The 13,100-nt window shown below is 39.5% G+C and overlaps 4 protein-coding genes across 6 annotated transcripts; 2 read left to right on the top strand and 2 right to left on the bottom strand.

Annotated features, from left to right (window-relative positions):
- Positions 1-47: 47 nt before the first annotated feature.
- LOC135161304 (reticulophagy regulator 2-like) lies at positions 48-5,065 on the top strand. The gene is made up of 6 exons (XM_064118759.1): positions 48-766; positions 2,442-2,567; positions 2,839-2,935; positions 3,223-3,373; positions 3,447-3,569; positions 3,735-5,065. Exons 1-6 carry the CDS (start codon positions 567-569, stop codon positions 4,016-4,018), a joined length of 981 nt encoding a protein of 326 aa, XP_063974829.1. The 5' UTR covers positions 48-566; the 3' UTR covers positions 4,019-5,065.
- LOC135161306 (tRNA methyltransferase 10 homolog A) lies at positions 4,268-6,489 on the bottom strand. Its single transcript, XM_064118761.1, has 5 exons — positions 6,302-6,489; positions 5,726-6,035; positions 5,499-5,645; positions 5,317-5,422; positions 4,268-5,239 (listed from the first exon to the last, which is right to left on the bottom strand). The coding sequence occupies exons 1-5, from the start codon at positions 6,487-6,489 to the stop codon at positions 5,067-5,069; spliced, it is 924 nt and encodes a 307-aa protein (XP_063974831.1). The 3' UTR covers positions 4,268-5,066.
- On the top strand, positions 6,458-8,879 carry LOC135161303 (germinal-center associated nuclear protein). 3 transcript variants are annotated; one of them, XM_064118757.1, is made up of 8 exons: positions 6,458-6,573; positions 6,658-6,771; positions 6,945-7,139; positions 7,206-7,367; positions 7,434-7,652; positions 7,751-7,891; positions 8,068-8,257; positions 8,470-8,879. In XM_064118757.1, exons 2-8 carry the CDS (start codon positions 6,713-6,715, stop codon positions 8,536-8,538), a joined length of 1,035 nt encoding a protein of 344 aa, XP_063974827.1. In that variant the 5' UTR covers positions 6,458-6,573; positions 6,658-6,712; the 3' UTR covers positions 8,539-8,879. The 3 variants fall into 3 exon arrangements, with proteins under 3 accessions (XP_063974827.1, XP_063974825.1, XP_063974828.1); XM_064118755.1 differs by lacking the exon at positions 6,458-6,573 and having other exon boundaries at positions 6,636-6,771; XM_064118758.1 differs by lacking the exons at positions 6,458-6,573; positions 7,206-7,367 and having other exon boundaries at positions 6,636-6,771.
- On the bottom strand, positions 8,290-9,951 carry LOC135161307 (mediator of RNA polymerase II transcription subunit 4). Its single transcript, XM_064118762.1, has 4 exons — positions 9,812-9,951; positions 9,212-9,618; positions 9,019-9,135; positions 8,290-8,790 (listed from the first exon to the last, which is right to left on the bottom strand). Exons 1-4 carry the CDS (start codon positions 9,877-9,879, stop codon positions 8,621-8,623), a joined length of 762 nt encoding a protein of 253 aa, XP_063974832.1. The 5' UTR covers positions 9,880-9,951; the 3' UTR covers positions 8,290-8,620.
- Positions 9,952-13,100: the final 3,149 nt, after the last annotated feature.

Here is a 13,100-nt window from a genome sequence, read left to right as displayed (position 1 = left end):
CGTTACCCTGTGAAGTGAACGGGAGACAGTACGTCGAGTGATGGTGGGAGGGATAGACCACATGGTTCCCAATCCATCCAGAGAAGTAACACAAAAACATCGCAATTTTCACGAGCCAACGAACAGCTCAACTGCAACAAAAACATTTACGCAGTTTACGGAAGTTCACAAAAACTCGACCGAAAACGTCGTGTGTCACGTGTCCCTCAGACGTTCATCGGAAATAACAAACTCATGAATTGTTAATAATCGGTGTCATTGTCGTTGACAGAACAGAGGACTGCGGAGTTGCTTTGTCGAGTAATATTTTTCCGGCATTAAGAACATTTTAGTGGTAAATCGAACGAAAGAAAAACCGAACGTGTAACGCGTGGGTGCCATCAGTTATTTGGTTTGTCCATGCAATTTCGTGATTCTCAGGGTATTTGCATCACGTATCACGAGTGGGTAAAAACCAAAAATAGTTGTGGGTGGTACTGATGGTATCATGCGAAGTGATAACTTGATGTAGGACAGCGTATGCAGTGAACTAAAATTGTGAAATAATTTTTTTCGAGTTATTTATTATGGAGAAGCTGTCGAAAATAGCTTGTTCCTTTCGATGGGCCTGGGGTGGACATCGGGGACCTCATGCTGAGAATACGAGGAGTGTCGAGGGAGATATGGAAACCTCCAAGAGAATTTTCGGTATTTTGGAGAGCATCCTTCTGTGGGAGAATTCAGTCAACAGTATTTCTGTCGTTGTTGTATTCAACATTCTATTCTGGTGAGTTTCTGTTGTTTTTGGGTCAATTTTCACCAATGAAAACTGTCGCTGTTTCTATAAATTTATTGCTAGCAGCCTCATCTGAATATTATTGAACAAAAGTTCAACGAAGACGCCACCATCTTGTTTAGAGAGGCCCTCTCCCTGTCACGAAGATGGGAGACTCCCAAGATGACAGTCTTCCACCTGGTGATTGTGAAGGCTTTCTAAAACTGTTTGTCTCCTTCAAATCTGCTAGAACTTGTTTTATATCATTTATGGGGAAGGAACAATTGTTTTAAGCCATCTCTCAGGTTTTGTCATCCCCTTTTGGCTGCAAAAACACGGCCCAAAGTTTTCCTCCCCTTCAAATTGGTTTCTCTCTTCAGAGGCGATAAGAAACATAGTTTTGCGTTGGTTTTTCTTCACATTACATACCATAACATTAAAAACAATTCCATTAAAAATGGGGAAAAAACGCTTGTCTTGTTTCCAGGAACAGACAATTGTCTTTAAGTCGTAACCACTAAGGATCACGTTTTAATGTCTCAATAAAAATACGACAAAGAGCCAACAGTGTTTGTAACATTGGAAATAGTGAATGAGATAAATATGTCGTAGCGTTGCAATTGCTGATTAAGAAATCGATAACAAAGTTTGATTATCACGAGTCAGACGAGGCATAAATGCGGGGAGAGTGGGGCACAATGGATTGATGACGTTCCATTTTGATCCAGTCTGCCCCGTGTTATTTAAATTTATCATAACACAACCCACGAATGCCATAAAAAATAAACGCTAATCGCAATGAAAAACTATAAATATTTTATCTATTCCATATTTTATTGCATTTAATTCATGTTGTTTCGATGATCTCAACCAGTTTCGTTTTGATAAGTATTCATAACACCTATTTTGACAAATGCCCAAACTCACGTGCTTCAATTATGATTATTTGAGCTGCTCCATGGTTAATCACTCGAGAGGATGTATGTGTATGTGTGTGTACTATCGCGTGACATAGCTGTGAGACTGTCGACATATTGAAGTAGCATAATAGTATCGAATACTGATTAGAAGATCGTTCGATGCAGGGGAATCACATGGGCGGAACGCGCCTTCTGATTTGTTTTTAATTTTATCATTGAAGGACAGACAATTGTTGATACAGTTGGGCTATGTATCACTGACCCAGACACCAATGAATCGATACTATTTCGATGCTGCCATTGTCAATGACTTTTTTCAAATGTTTATCACAACATTGTCTAAGCATCAATGAGAGTTGCTTCAGGAATGCTTTCGAAATTAATTGACGTATGAGATAGTCGAGTAGGTATTGATGATAAACATGTTTTTGTTTCTTAACGCTTAATTTTTCTTTATGTTTTATTTGTTGACTAGCGATTGCTCGATCTAATCATTTATGTTCGGTTAATATTGATTTAGATTTTATTTTCGGGGGTTTCTTTCCTGTTTTTCTTTTTAGGTAGATTAATTTTAGTAGCAACGAAGTAATTTCTCTGGGATCTCTGCACTGACGGGTTGTAGGAGGAAATATCATCAGACATTTTTTGTAGAAAATTTATTCACCTACAAAAAAGGTCTCTTAGCTTTTTCCCCTAGGATGGAAAGTTTCAGGGTAAATGGACGATTTGTAGAGACGAATTCACGAATTTGTCTTGGTTTTTTTCAGGGGGATAGTTGTATTGGAGATCCGGGGTTTTGCTGCGGCCAGCAGTGCCGCGCTCGTTGTGATCCTCTGCTACAGTACCCTCGAGGCACAAGTTGAAAAAGAGAAGGGCGGGTCGGAGTCGACAATGTAAGCATTCACAATCTCCAAATGATTAATAGATCGCTCTTTCACTAGCCAAATAGAATGAATTATTTTTTATAGAATTCGATGCTTTGTTAGATCTCTACGTTTACGAGGACACAATTGCTTAGCTAAAAATTATTTGCACGTGGTAAATCATTAATTATTAATAAATAATTAACATGTGCATTATTTCCAGATGTTGAAATGATTTTTCTCGTATTCTCAAGTCATTCTAAGACACTCTAATTAATAATATGCATTGAAATGTCCTCAGAAGCCACCCGAAGCCCGAAAAAATCGAAAAATTAATCACCAAAGTCAAATCAACGTGCGATGGCTTGAGAACACTACGAGAGAATCAACCTGGAATGGTAATTATTTCCAGCACACTTTCAAATGAATGCCATCTAACTTCTCCAGAGGTTTTCTCGAAAAAAAAATTGGTGACATTAGTCTAAAAATTAAATAAGCCTTTCATAACATTAAGAAAAAAAATAATTGGTGTAATTCATGGGAATTATTCATGTCCTTTCATTTATATAATGAGTTCATTAATTTAATATTAAATCCTGGAATTAATGGTTTGAAAAAGGGGTTGCAGTAAGATCTAAAAAGTTTTTTAATTGAAAAATCTTTCTACAAAAATCTGTAATTTCAGTTCTGCGCTGGTGTTTGCTCAGCCTCGTTGATACTATGGCTAATAGGTCGTGCAATCAGTGGACTTCTACTTACATACACGTTATGTATGAGCATTTTACTGGGACCTGTATTATTACTCCGGCTACCGAGTAAAATTTTCCCAACGAAAGGTGCAGCTCTACAATGTCCAGAGATTTCTGTTTAATAAATTTTTTTTTCATGTTGATCGTAATTTGATTTCAGAATGGGACAATGAGATGGAAGAATTTTTACCAGCAGTTACAGAGGATAATATGGAGGTCCTGAAAAGAGCGGGAGAGAATGGAGATCCTTGTCCAACGCCACATGACACCAAGACCGCGGATGGTGAGAGAAAAATTATATCAGATTGATATGACAATTAATATAATTAAATAATTGAATCATTCAAATGTTACTTTTGATGCACTAAAATTTTTTTATTGAATTACCACCTGCATTAAGTGTTTTTCCTGTATCTCTATACCTAATGATCTTTTCCCCTATTTTTAGATCCATTTAATGACGACGAACTTATCGGATTGAAAATGCCATCTCACGAAGAGGGCAGCACAGATGGTCTAGAGCTGTCCGAATTGGAATTGAGTACAGAAGGTGACAATGACAATGCTGATATCAAAATGCAGACTGGACATTTTGAAGGGAGTTCCTCTTCAGAGGACGACGGGGATCTTGGATTGAAAAATCCAGACACATCGAGTAGCAGCGGCGACAGCGAGAGCGAATTCGAGATAATCGACAGCCATGAAATCACTGGGTTTGACAGTAATCTATGAAAAATTGTGGGGACATGTGGAATTTTCAGATCATTGTGCATATCGATTAATCAATCACTTAATTCGGTAATCAAACTGCAGGGGTATATTATTGAAGGTCCTTTGGAGTTTATTATTTTCACCACAAGCTGGTCCTAAAGGTTAATTTACTCCATAAAAACCTGCAATTCTTCTCTAGTGAGTGAAAACTACACGTATCGAATTATTAGATATATTTTATCTTCAAGATAATGAAATTGAAAATGATACTTTATTTTTTTATTTTTTTAATCGAAAAAGATATTGTGGTTCCTAAAATTGTGATTTTTCTGTTTTGGTGCTTGGGTAGAACAGCCATTTTGATAATTTTAATTTTTTTAGAATAATGAGTACAGTATTGTCCGATGTGCAGCAATGATCTTGGAATTGAAAGCAGTGCAGGATAGGTACAGGATAACTGTGTACTTCAGAACATTCACTCGGACCTAGAGTCAATGGTCCGGTTTTTTCGTTCTTTTTGTTATATTATGATGTGGATAGTGATTCAACAAAAATGATTAATGATTATGTAAATGTAGATAGAGCTATTGATTTCACGAATCGATAATTTTACTGATTATTCGTGCTCAGGAAGTTCTCTTTCGTTTTTCCCCTTCGCAATTGAAATATTGACGGTACAAAGTGTTTTTATTTTCAAAAATGGACGTGATATTCAGAGAGTCTAGTTAATACCCGTAACTAATCAGTGAAGGTTTGTTAATACCCGGTATTTTTTGAAAATGTCCTGTGTCATTGGACAATGAAATATTTCCCTGCAGAAATGACGCTTAATGCTAACACTTCCTTAAACCGAGTTTCTACAATCTACAAAAAATGCTATTATAGAAGAGTTATTTATTTACACATATATGATTTCAATATTTCTACATACATATACCTATGTACATACACGTTATGTATGCGTGCTATGCGTATCGATATATTTTTCAATATATGATAAAATTAAATGTGTGAGAATGACCTCACATATACATTTTTTGGACAAAATAAAAATTCAATCTTCATGTACTTATTCGGAAATCATTTTGTCAGCTAATTCTGGGGAATCCTGGCTTAGGGATTTATCACAGGGGGTACCAGCGGGGAATAACATGGGCTCGGCGTTTTTCCGGAGAGGAAGCACTTGGAGGAAAGCATCCTGCCAGGTTTTGCCTTCTGTCACCCTCAGGAGAATTTCAAATACTGAAAGAAATTGTTTTTTATTCAGAAGGTGGCGTTAAACGGACACCCCGGAGTGGAGTTGAATTAAATTTACATACCATGATCTATCGTCAGTACTTTCCGACTCTTCATCTTGAGGAATTTGTCTAAAGGTAGACGTGCATGAGCCACCCCAGCCTTTTGTGCTAATTCATGGCATAATCCCTGAAAAATAAATGATTATTATACATAAATTGAATAATAAATTGATAAACAACATTGAATCAGTAAAAATCTCTACCTTTTGTTGGTTATGATCTACCAATCCTCCAATTATGTACACGAAATCTTGCTCTAAATTATCAATCACGTTATCGGATTCTGAAGTCAGGTAAATAATTTTTTTCGTTTCATACATTTCGAGGTAAGACTGCGAATAAAAGTTCACCTGAAAAAATAAATTTTTGTGAAATATATATAATAGTTATAATAATAGATTGATGAAATAACAAAATTGAACTTATTTACATCCCAATGCTGATAGCCGTTGTGCTTCTCCATCTCCTGTTGGGACTTTCCACTGAAACTAGTAACCGAGAATTGCACAGGTGCTAGTGCTCGTCGATTCAACGTGTAACACCTGAGAATTTGTTTAATTAATTTAGCTATATCCTTATCGATCATTAGATGATCGAATGACATGTCGATGGCAAGAGTTACTTTGCATGGACTGACAGCCATTGTGCATTTTTTGAGAGCCTTCCTCGAGGGGCCCAGGTCGATGTTATTGGCTCGAGCAAATGCCCTTTTTTCCCTGGTTTTTGCACGCTCCTTCAGTCTGCGAGATAAATCAAATGACTAAAATTAATGTCCGATCTAAAAATTGCAAATGCACATTCTAACCTAAAAAATTGGAGATGCAATTTTGGGGGACTACAAAACCCTCCATTAGGAGCCAAGAACAAGCCAACAATCGACGAATTGGATTTTTAAAACAATATTTGGTGAATCCAACCTAACAAAATTATGAGATGATAGTTTCCAGTGAAGAGCATTCAACAATTTAAAAAATTTCTCTGATCTTTTGTGAAAGGACAATCTTACCTTTTCTCCGCCTTCCTTGACAGCCATTTTTCCCTCTTTTTTATTTTTTTTAGCTGGTTTTTACTCAAATTACCTATAACACTGTCCAAATTGTCTTTTTGAGATTCTGTTTCATGAAGAACTTCCTCTGAATTCTCGTCCTTCATTTCCATTATTGTTGATGCTACGCTCTGACCGGTACCTTCCATAGTGTCAACAGACCGAGCACACTCTAACCTCAAACCCCAAAACCTCACGTGTAACCTTAAAATTAAGATAATAGATCACAAATGGTAACTTTCACGTCAAGCTTGTTTTTTATGACAACATAAATCCATCAGTCAAGCGAGTAAACACGAAACACATGTTCTTTACAGCTCAAGCACTATTGAAGGGGTTTATTTGTGCACCAGTGAATTGTTTGGTAGAATCATGTCAGGTTCGATCCTAGGAAGGTGCTCGTCGATGTGCCCTGATAAGGAACGACGTTTGTATGTATTGCAGATTACTAATTACACGACAAATGGGGGAAGTTGAGGTTATGTACACAAACAACCTTCTTCTTTTGAACTGCCCTTTTATATCAATAATTTAGTGTTTGAATTGGTTCGATATACACACGATTTATCTTTAACAAACTCTTCCGGATTTATTTTTATTTCAGTCGGGAAAAAGAAGGATTATTACATCCATTTGAAATTGTTGAATCCCAAAAGAATGTGAAGAAACCTGAAGCTGACCCTCAGAAGATCATAAAATGTTACAGTAGATCAGGCGCCGGGAAGTCAATGGTACATGACTTGACCCAGCTGAGGCCAGGGCCAGTTCTGCTTTCTACCCTTAGATACCTATTTACTCAGTAAGTGAAGTATCATAAACGTTATTAAAGCTATTCATGGTCATTACTGATGAGCAACGTCTTTAGGATTGTCACAAGATCAGACGTAGATTGGGCAGTTATATATAATTTTGTATTCGATCGTCTGAGGGCAGTCAGACAAGATTTGATTATTCAGAGACTCGACGTCTCCACGACTATCAAGATTTTGGAGCCAATCGTCAGGTTTCATGTTTATGCTGCACAAAGGTTTGCAGAAAAATATTCAATTAACTCTTTCACGTCTGAATTGAATGTTCAATGGAATTATTTCAGATTATGCGACAGAAGTCTTGAGGATTTCGTTCCGAAATTCAACAATCAGCACTTGTTAGAATGCATCAAAGAACTTCTCGTCAAGTACGATGAACGAGATCTCGAGTCGAGCAATTTATTCTGTAGTAACAGAGCACAAATCGAAACGCTGTATCTTTTACTGTACCTGGGGGAGTCTGCGACTATAGAAAGAGCATTGAAACTTCCAGCAGAGTACAGGTATCAATAATGATTATAATTTTGATATTCAAGTGAACTTGGTCACGTATTCCAGAAAAAAATTTAATAGAGGCAATTAAGTAGTGGTTTTTTCCCAGGAAGTCCCCCACTATGAAAATGGCGGTGAAGATATCCCTCGCCTGGTACGTCAGGAATTATGTGCAAGTATGTCGTGCAATTGTAAAGCTACCACCTCTATTAGCAATGGCAGCAATGATCAATTTGCCACGAATAAGACGGTAATTATACCTTGATGCAATTTTAATTTTCATCTGATAATTTTTTCCGTTTTAGTTCAACGTAAAATTCTATATTAAATGGCGAGAAAATGACGTGACAAACACTACGAAAATTGTTAAATGTAAATTTTATAAACTTTCCCTGTTTAATTTATTTAAATCATTGTTTTTTCCAGTGACACTCTCCAAGTCATGAGTTCTGCATACAATAGTACTCAGCTGTGCTACTCTGGAGAGGATCTCAGGAAACTTTTGCTGTACAAGAGTACGGAACAATTGCACGCGGAATGCAGGAATTTCGGGCTGGACATCATCAATGAGAATATTTGTTTCCAGAAATGCAAATTCAAGGTGCATGAGAGAGAGGTAAGACTGATGGTCAACGAACAAAATAACTATTTGTAAAGTATTTGTTAAAAATTTATTTCTTTACGTTATTCTCTCGTAAAAATCTAATGGGACCTAACTTTACAGAAATTTTGATAACAAATATTTAGGAAAAAAAAACAATATTGGACAAAATTTTCTATAGAAAATTACTTGATAACAACTTCCTGGTTTTTGGTTTTCAATTGCAGGGAAAGCTCCAGAAAGCCTTTCCCGACGAAATGCTGCACTTATTTTTACCTAAGATCATTCTCAACTAGACGAACTTGAGATCAAAGGGATGAAGGGAGTAGTAAATACAAGAACAGATCCTATTTTACACCAAGCCAGTGAGACTGATATTTATTGAGAGTCACTGGATGAACTGCTGGACGAATCAGTCGACATAACTTCAACATCCTCATTCTCCTGCTTATGAGTGTTCATGGCAACACTTCCCTGTCCACCCATTGACATGTGGATCTCCCCAGAGGGATGCCAGGCGAATTGATTTGCTGATGATGCTGGTGGCTCTGAAAAGGTTTTGAAAGTAGATATTTTTTGTTATCAGTAAAAATTTAATGTAAAAGATTCTTAATGCATGATAAACGAAGGCGATTTCGAGCGGACTTCGGACATATTTTTTTAATTAAGCTACTCATTAAGACATTATGAAAATATCTGTGGGACGGCTTTGCAACTATCGTTTGTAAGTTTTTCGTTGGAAAATGATTAAATAAATTGAAAGTTTCTTTTACTACCTGCTGAGTGTCCCGTTCGATGAAGATCTGACGTTATCCCTGGGTGGGCTCCAAGAAGCTGGCCATTCAGCGGTAAATCGCTCAGTCGGCCCAAGTATCCCAATCTCATCTCAATATCTACAAGTAAATACGCAAAGTTATAGATCTACGACAAATTAACACGCAACAATTGTCCTATTTCATAATAATTTACCAGTCGGATAGGGCCTCCTGGGATCTCCCTGCTGCCAAGTCAGAGGTGCGCATACAGCATTTGCAGCGCTGATTCTGTGAGCAAATTTGATGAGCTCTTCAGAAGGCACTGGTCGCTTGTTCGCCCGAGCAATTGACTGTAATTTCTGCTTCGCCTGATAGATAGCTGTTGCCAAGATCTGCTCGGCCTCTTTTAACTGCCGCTGCAGCTGCTGAATATCCTGATCCTGTCGGTCCACTTCAGCTTTCAGTGCGTCCATCTTGATATTTATCTGAGCTTGCTCCGCCGACTGTTTCAATGTTGATTTCAGCTCTTGGTCTTTGGAGACTAGTAATTCGGTCAGTTGGGCGTGCTCTGAAGTTGATAATTTTGCGTGTTTCTGGGCTATTGTGTTTTCAATCATTTCCCTGCAATTGACAATTAGGAATGGACACGTGAGTTAATTTACTTGAGAACTTAATTGTTATGTCATGATTCAATGGAATTTAGTCAAGGAAAATTGACATATCTCGATCCTAACGAGGAAAGTTGACTTATGGAAAATGCATTTCATGGAATGAGGTTAGTCCTATTACGAGTTCAATTAGTTGTTGATCTTACTTGGCTATCAATTCGATGTCATCGACGAGTGATAATAGAATTTCCCTGGTACTTCTGTTCGTTGTCATTGTGCTCCAATTAACCAGTCTTGTTTTTTCTTTGTAAATAGATGTGAGAAGTTTTTAGGTTAGTTTTCTGCTTCGCCCGGATTAGTGGAGTTGTTTATCATCATAAAATAAAACCGTAAATTTGTTATAAAGCCTTAAATAATTAACTATCACAGCATGTGGGTTATACACTTTGCACGAAATGTTTATCAACAACACCTCACTCGGTGCACCCGACTATTTACTTGACTTGAAGTTGGTTGCAGTTAGAAGAAGCAACGACTAAAGCATTATATAGAGAGGCACTGTCAGAGATTATAGGGGAGATCCGCTAACGTAGCGGTCGCACAGGAAACTGATGCCGTTAACGTCAAAGAGGATAGACCAAAGTAGAGGCTCAGTTCGGGGGGTTTGACTGACGCCAGTTTCTCCACATTACCGACACGATTTCACCCCCGAGGAGACGGGGCGCCACGAGTACTACTGACGTGAATAACCCAGTGTGAGTGACATAGGAAGAGAGAGGGGGAAAGATATTTCTCTCTCGCTCATTGGCAATTTCATCGAAGTCTTTCAGGGGTGGCAGGGCGGTTCGCGTTTTTCTCGGCTCCTGGGCCTCCTAGAGCGAAATGGGCCCGGATTTGGGCTCATACCGTTTTTCGCCAATATCTTTGGAAATATCATAGCTAGGACAATTTGGCTGGCGCCATTGGATTCGTGAGACGATTTCCGATTTTTCTAGGGGTCCGGGAATTTTCTAAAGTCGATTTTTCTAGTTTTTCGCGTTTTTCTCGGCTCCGGGGCCTCCTAGAGCGAAATGGGCCCGGATTTGGGCTCATACCGTTTTTCGCCCATATCTTTGGAAATATCATAGCTAGGACAATTTGGCTGGCGCCATTGGATTCGTGAGACGATTTCCGATTTTTCTAGGGGTCCGGGAATTTTCTAAAGTCGATTTTTCTAGTTTTTCGCGTTTTTCTCGGCTCCTGGGCCTCCTAGAGCGAAATGGGCCCGGATTTGGGCTCATACCGTTTTTCGCCCATATCTTTGGAAATATCATAGCTAGGACAATTTGGCTGGCACCATTGGATTCGTGAGACGATTTCCGATTTTTCTAGGGGTCCGGGAATTTTCTAAAGTCGATTTTTCTAGTTTTTCGCGTTTTTCTCGGCTCCGGGGCCTCCTAGAGCGAAATGGGCCCGGATTTGGGCTCATACCGTTTTTCGCCCATATCTTTGGAAATATCATAGCTAGGACAATTTGGCTGGCGCCATTGGATTCGTGAGACGATTTCCGATTTTTCTAGGGGTCCGGGAATTTTCTAAAGTCGATTTTTCTAGTTTTTCGCGTTTTTCTCGGCTCCTGGGCCTCCTAGAGCGAAATGGGCCCGGATTTGGGCTCATACCGTTTTTCGCCCATATCTTTGGAAATATCATAGCTAGGACAATTTGGCTGGCGGCATTGGATTCGTGAGACGATTTCCGATTTTTCTAGGGGTCCGGGAATTTTCTAAAGTCGATTTTTCTAGTTTTTCGCGTTTTTCTCGGCTCCTGGGCCTCCTAGAGCGAAATGGGCCCGGATTTGGGCTCATACCGTTTTTCGCCAATATCTTTGGAAATATCATAGCTAGGACAATTTGGCTGGCGCCATTGGATTCGTGAGACGATTTCCGATTTTTCTAGGGGTCCGGGAATTTTCTAAAGTCGATTTTTCTAGTTTTTCGCGTTTTTCTCGGCTCCGGGGCCTCCTAGAGCGAAATGGGCCCGGATTTGGGCTCATACCGTTTTTCGCCCATATCTTTGGAAATATCATAGCTAGGACAATTTGGCTGGCGCCATTGGATTCGTGAGACGATTTCCGATTTTTCTAGGGGTCCGGGAATTTTCTAAAGTCGATTTTTCTAGTTTTTCGCGTTTTTCTCGGCTCCGGGGCCTCCTAGAGCGAAATGGGCCCGGATTTGGGCTCATACCGTTTTTCGCCCATATCTTTGGAAATATCATAGCTAGGACAATTTGGCTGGCACCATTGGATTCGTGAGACGATTTCCGATTTTTCTAGGGGTCCGGGAATTTTCTAAAGTCGATTTTTCTAGTTTTTCGCGTTTTTCTCGGCTCCGGGGCCTCCTAGAGCGAAATGGGCCCGGATTTGGGCTCATACCGTTTTTCGCCCATATCTTTGGAAATATCATAGCTAGGACAATTTGGCTGGCGCCATTGGATTCGTGAGACGATTTCCGATTTTTCTAGGGGTCCGGGAATTTTCTAAAGTCGATTTTTCTAGTTTTTCGCGTTTTTCTCGGCTCCTGGGCCTCCTAGAGCAAAATGGGCCCGGATTTGGGCTCATACCGTTTTTCGCCCATATCTTTGGAAATATCATAGCTAGGACAATTTGGCTGGCGCCATTGGATTCGTGAGACGATTTGCGATTTTTCTAGGGGTCCGGGAATTTTCTAAAGTCGATTTTTCTAGTTTTTCGCGTTTTTCTCGGCTCCTGGGCCTCCTAGAGCGAAATGGGCCCGGATTTGGGCTCATACCGTTTTTCGCCCATATCTTTGGAAATATCATAGCTAGGACAATTTGGCTGGCGGCATTGGATTCGTGAGACGATTTCCGATTTTTCTAGGGGTCCGGGAATTTTCTAAAGTCGATTTTTCTAGTTTTTCGCGTTTTTCTCGGCTCCTGGGCCTCCTAGAGCGAAATGGGCCCGGATTTGGGCTCATACCGTTTTTCGCCCATATCTTTGGAAATATCATAGCTAGGACAATTTGGCTGGCGCCATTCGATTCGTGAGACGATTTCCGATTTTTCTAGGGGTCCGGGAATTTTCTAAAGTCGATTTTTCTAGTTTTTCGCGTTTTTCTCGGCTCCTGGGCCTCCTAGAGCAAAATGGGCCCGGATTTGGGCTCATACCGTTTTTCGCCCATATCTTTGGAAATATCATAGCTAGGACAATTTGGCTGGCGCCATTGGATTCGTGAGACGATTTGCGATTTTTCTAGGGGTCCGGGAATTTTCTAAAGTCGATTTTTCTAGTTTTTCGTGTTTTTCTCGGCTCCTGGGCCTCCTAGAGCGAAATGGGCCCGGATTTGGGCTCATACCGTTTTTCGCCCATATCTTTGGAAATATCATAGCTAGGACAATTTGGCTGGCGCCATTGGATTCGTGGTAGGATCGAACTCGAGTCCACAGCATGCGATTTGAGGACGCTCGCTGTGCGCCAATATAGCAATTAAAATATTGTAT

This window comes from Diachasmimorpha longicaudata, chromosome 4 (assembly GCF_034640455.1).
Source record: "Diachasmimorpha longicaudata isolate KC_UGA_2023 chromosome 4, iyDiaLong2, whole genome shotgun sequence".
Classification (NCBI taxonomy): Eukaryota; Metazoa; Arthropoda; class Insecta; order Hymenoptera; family Braconidae; genus Diachasmimorpha; species Diachasmimorpha longicaudata.
Note: the sequence above shows the minus strand (reverse complement) of the source record. Positions and strands in the feature narration are given on the sequence as shown.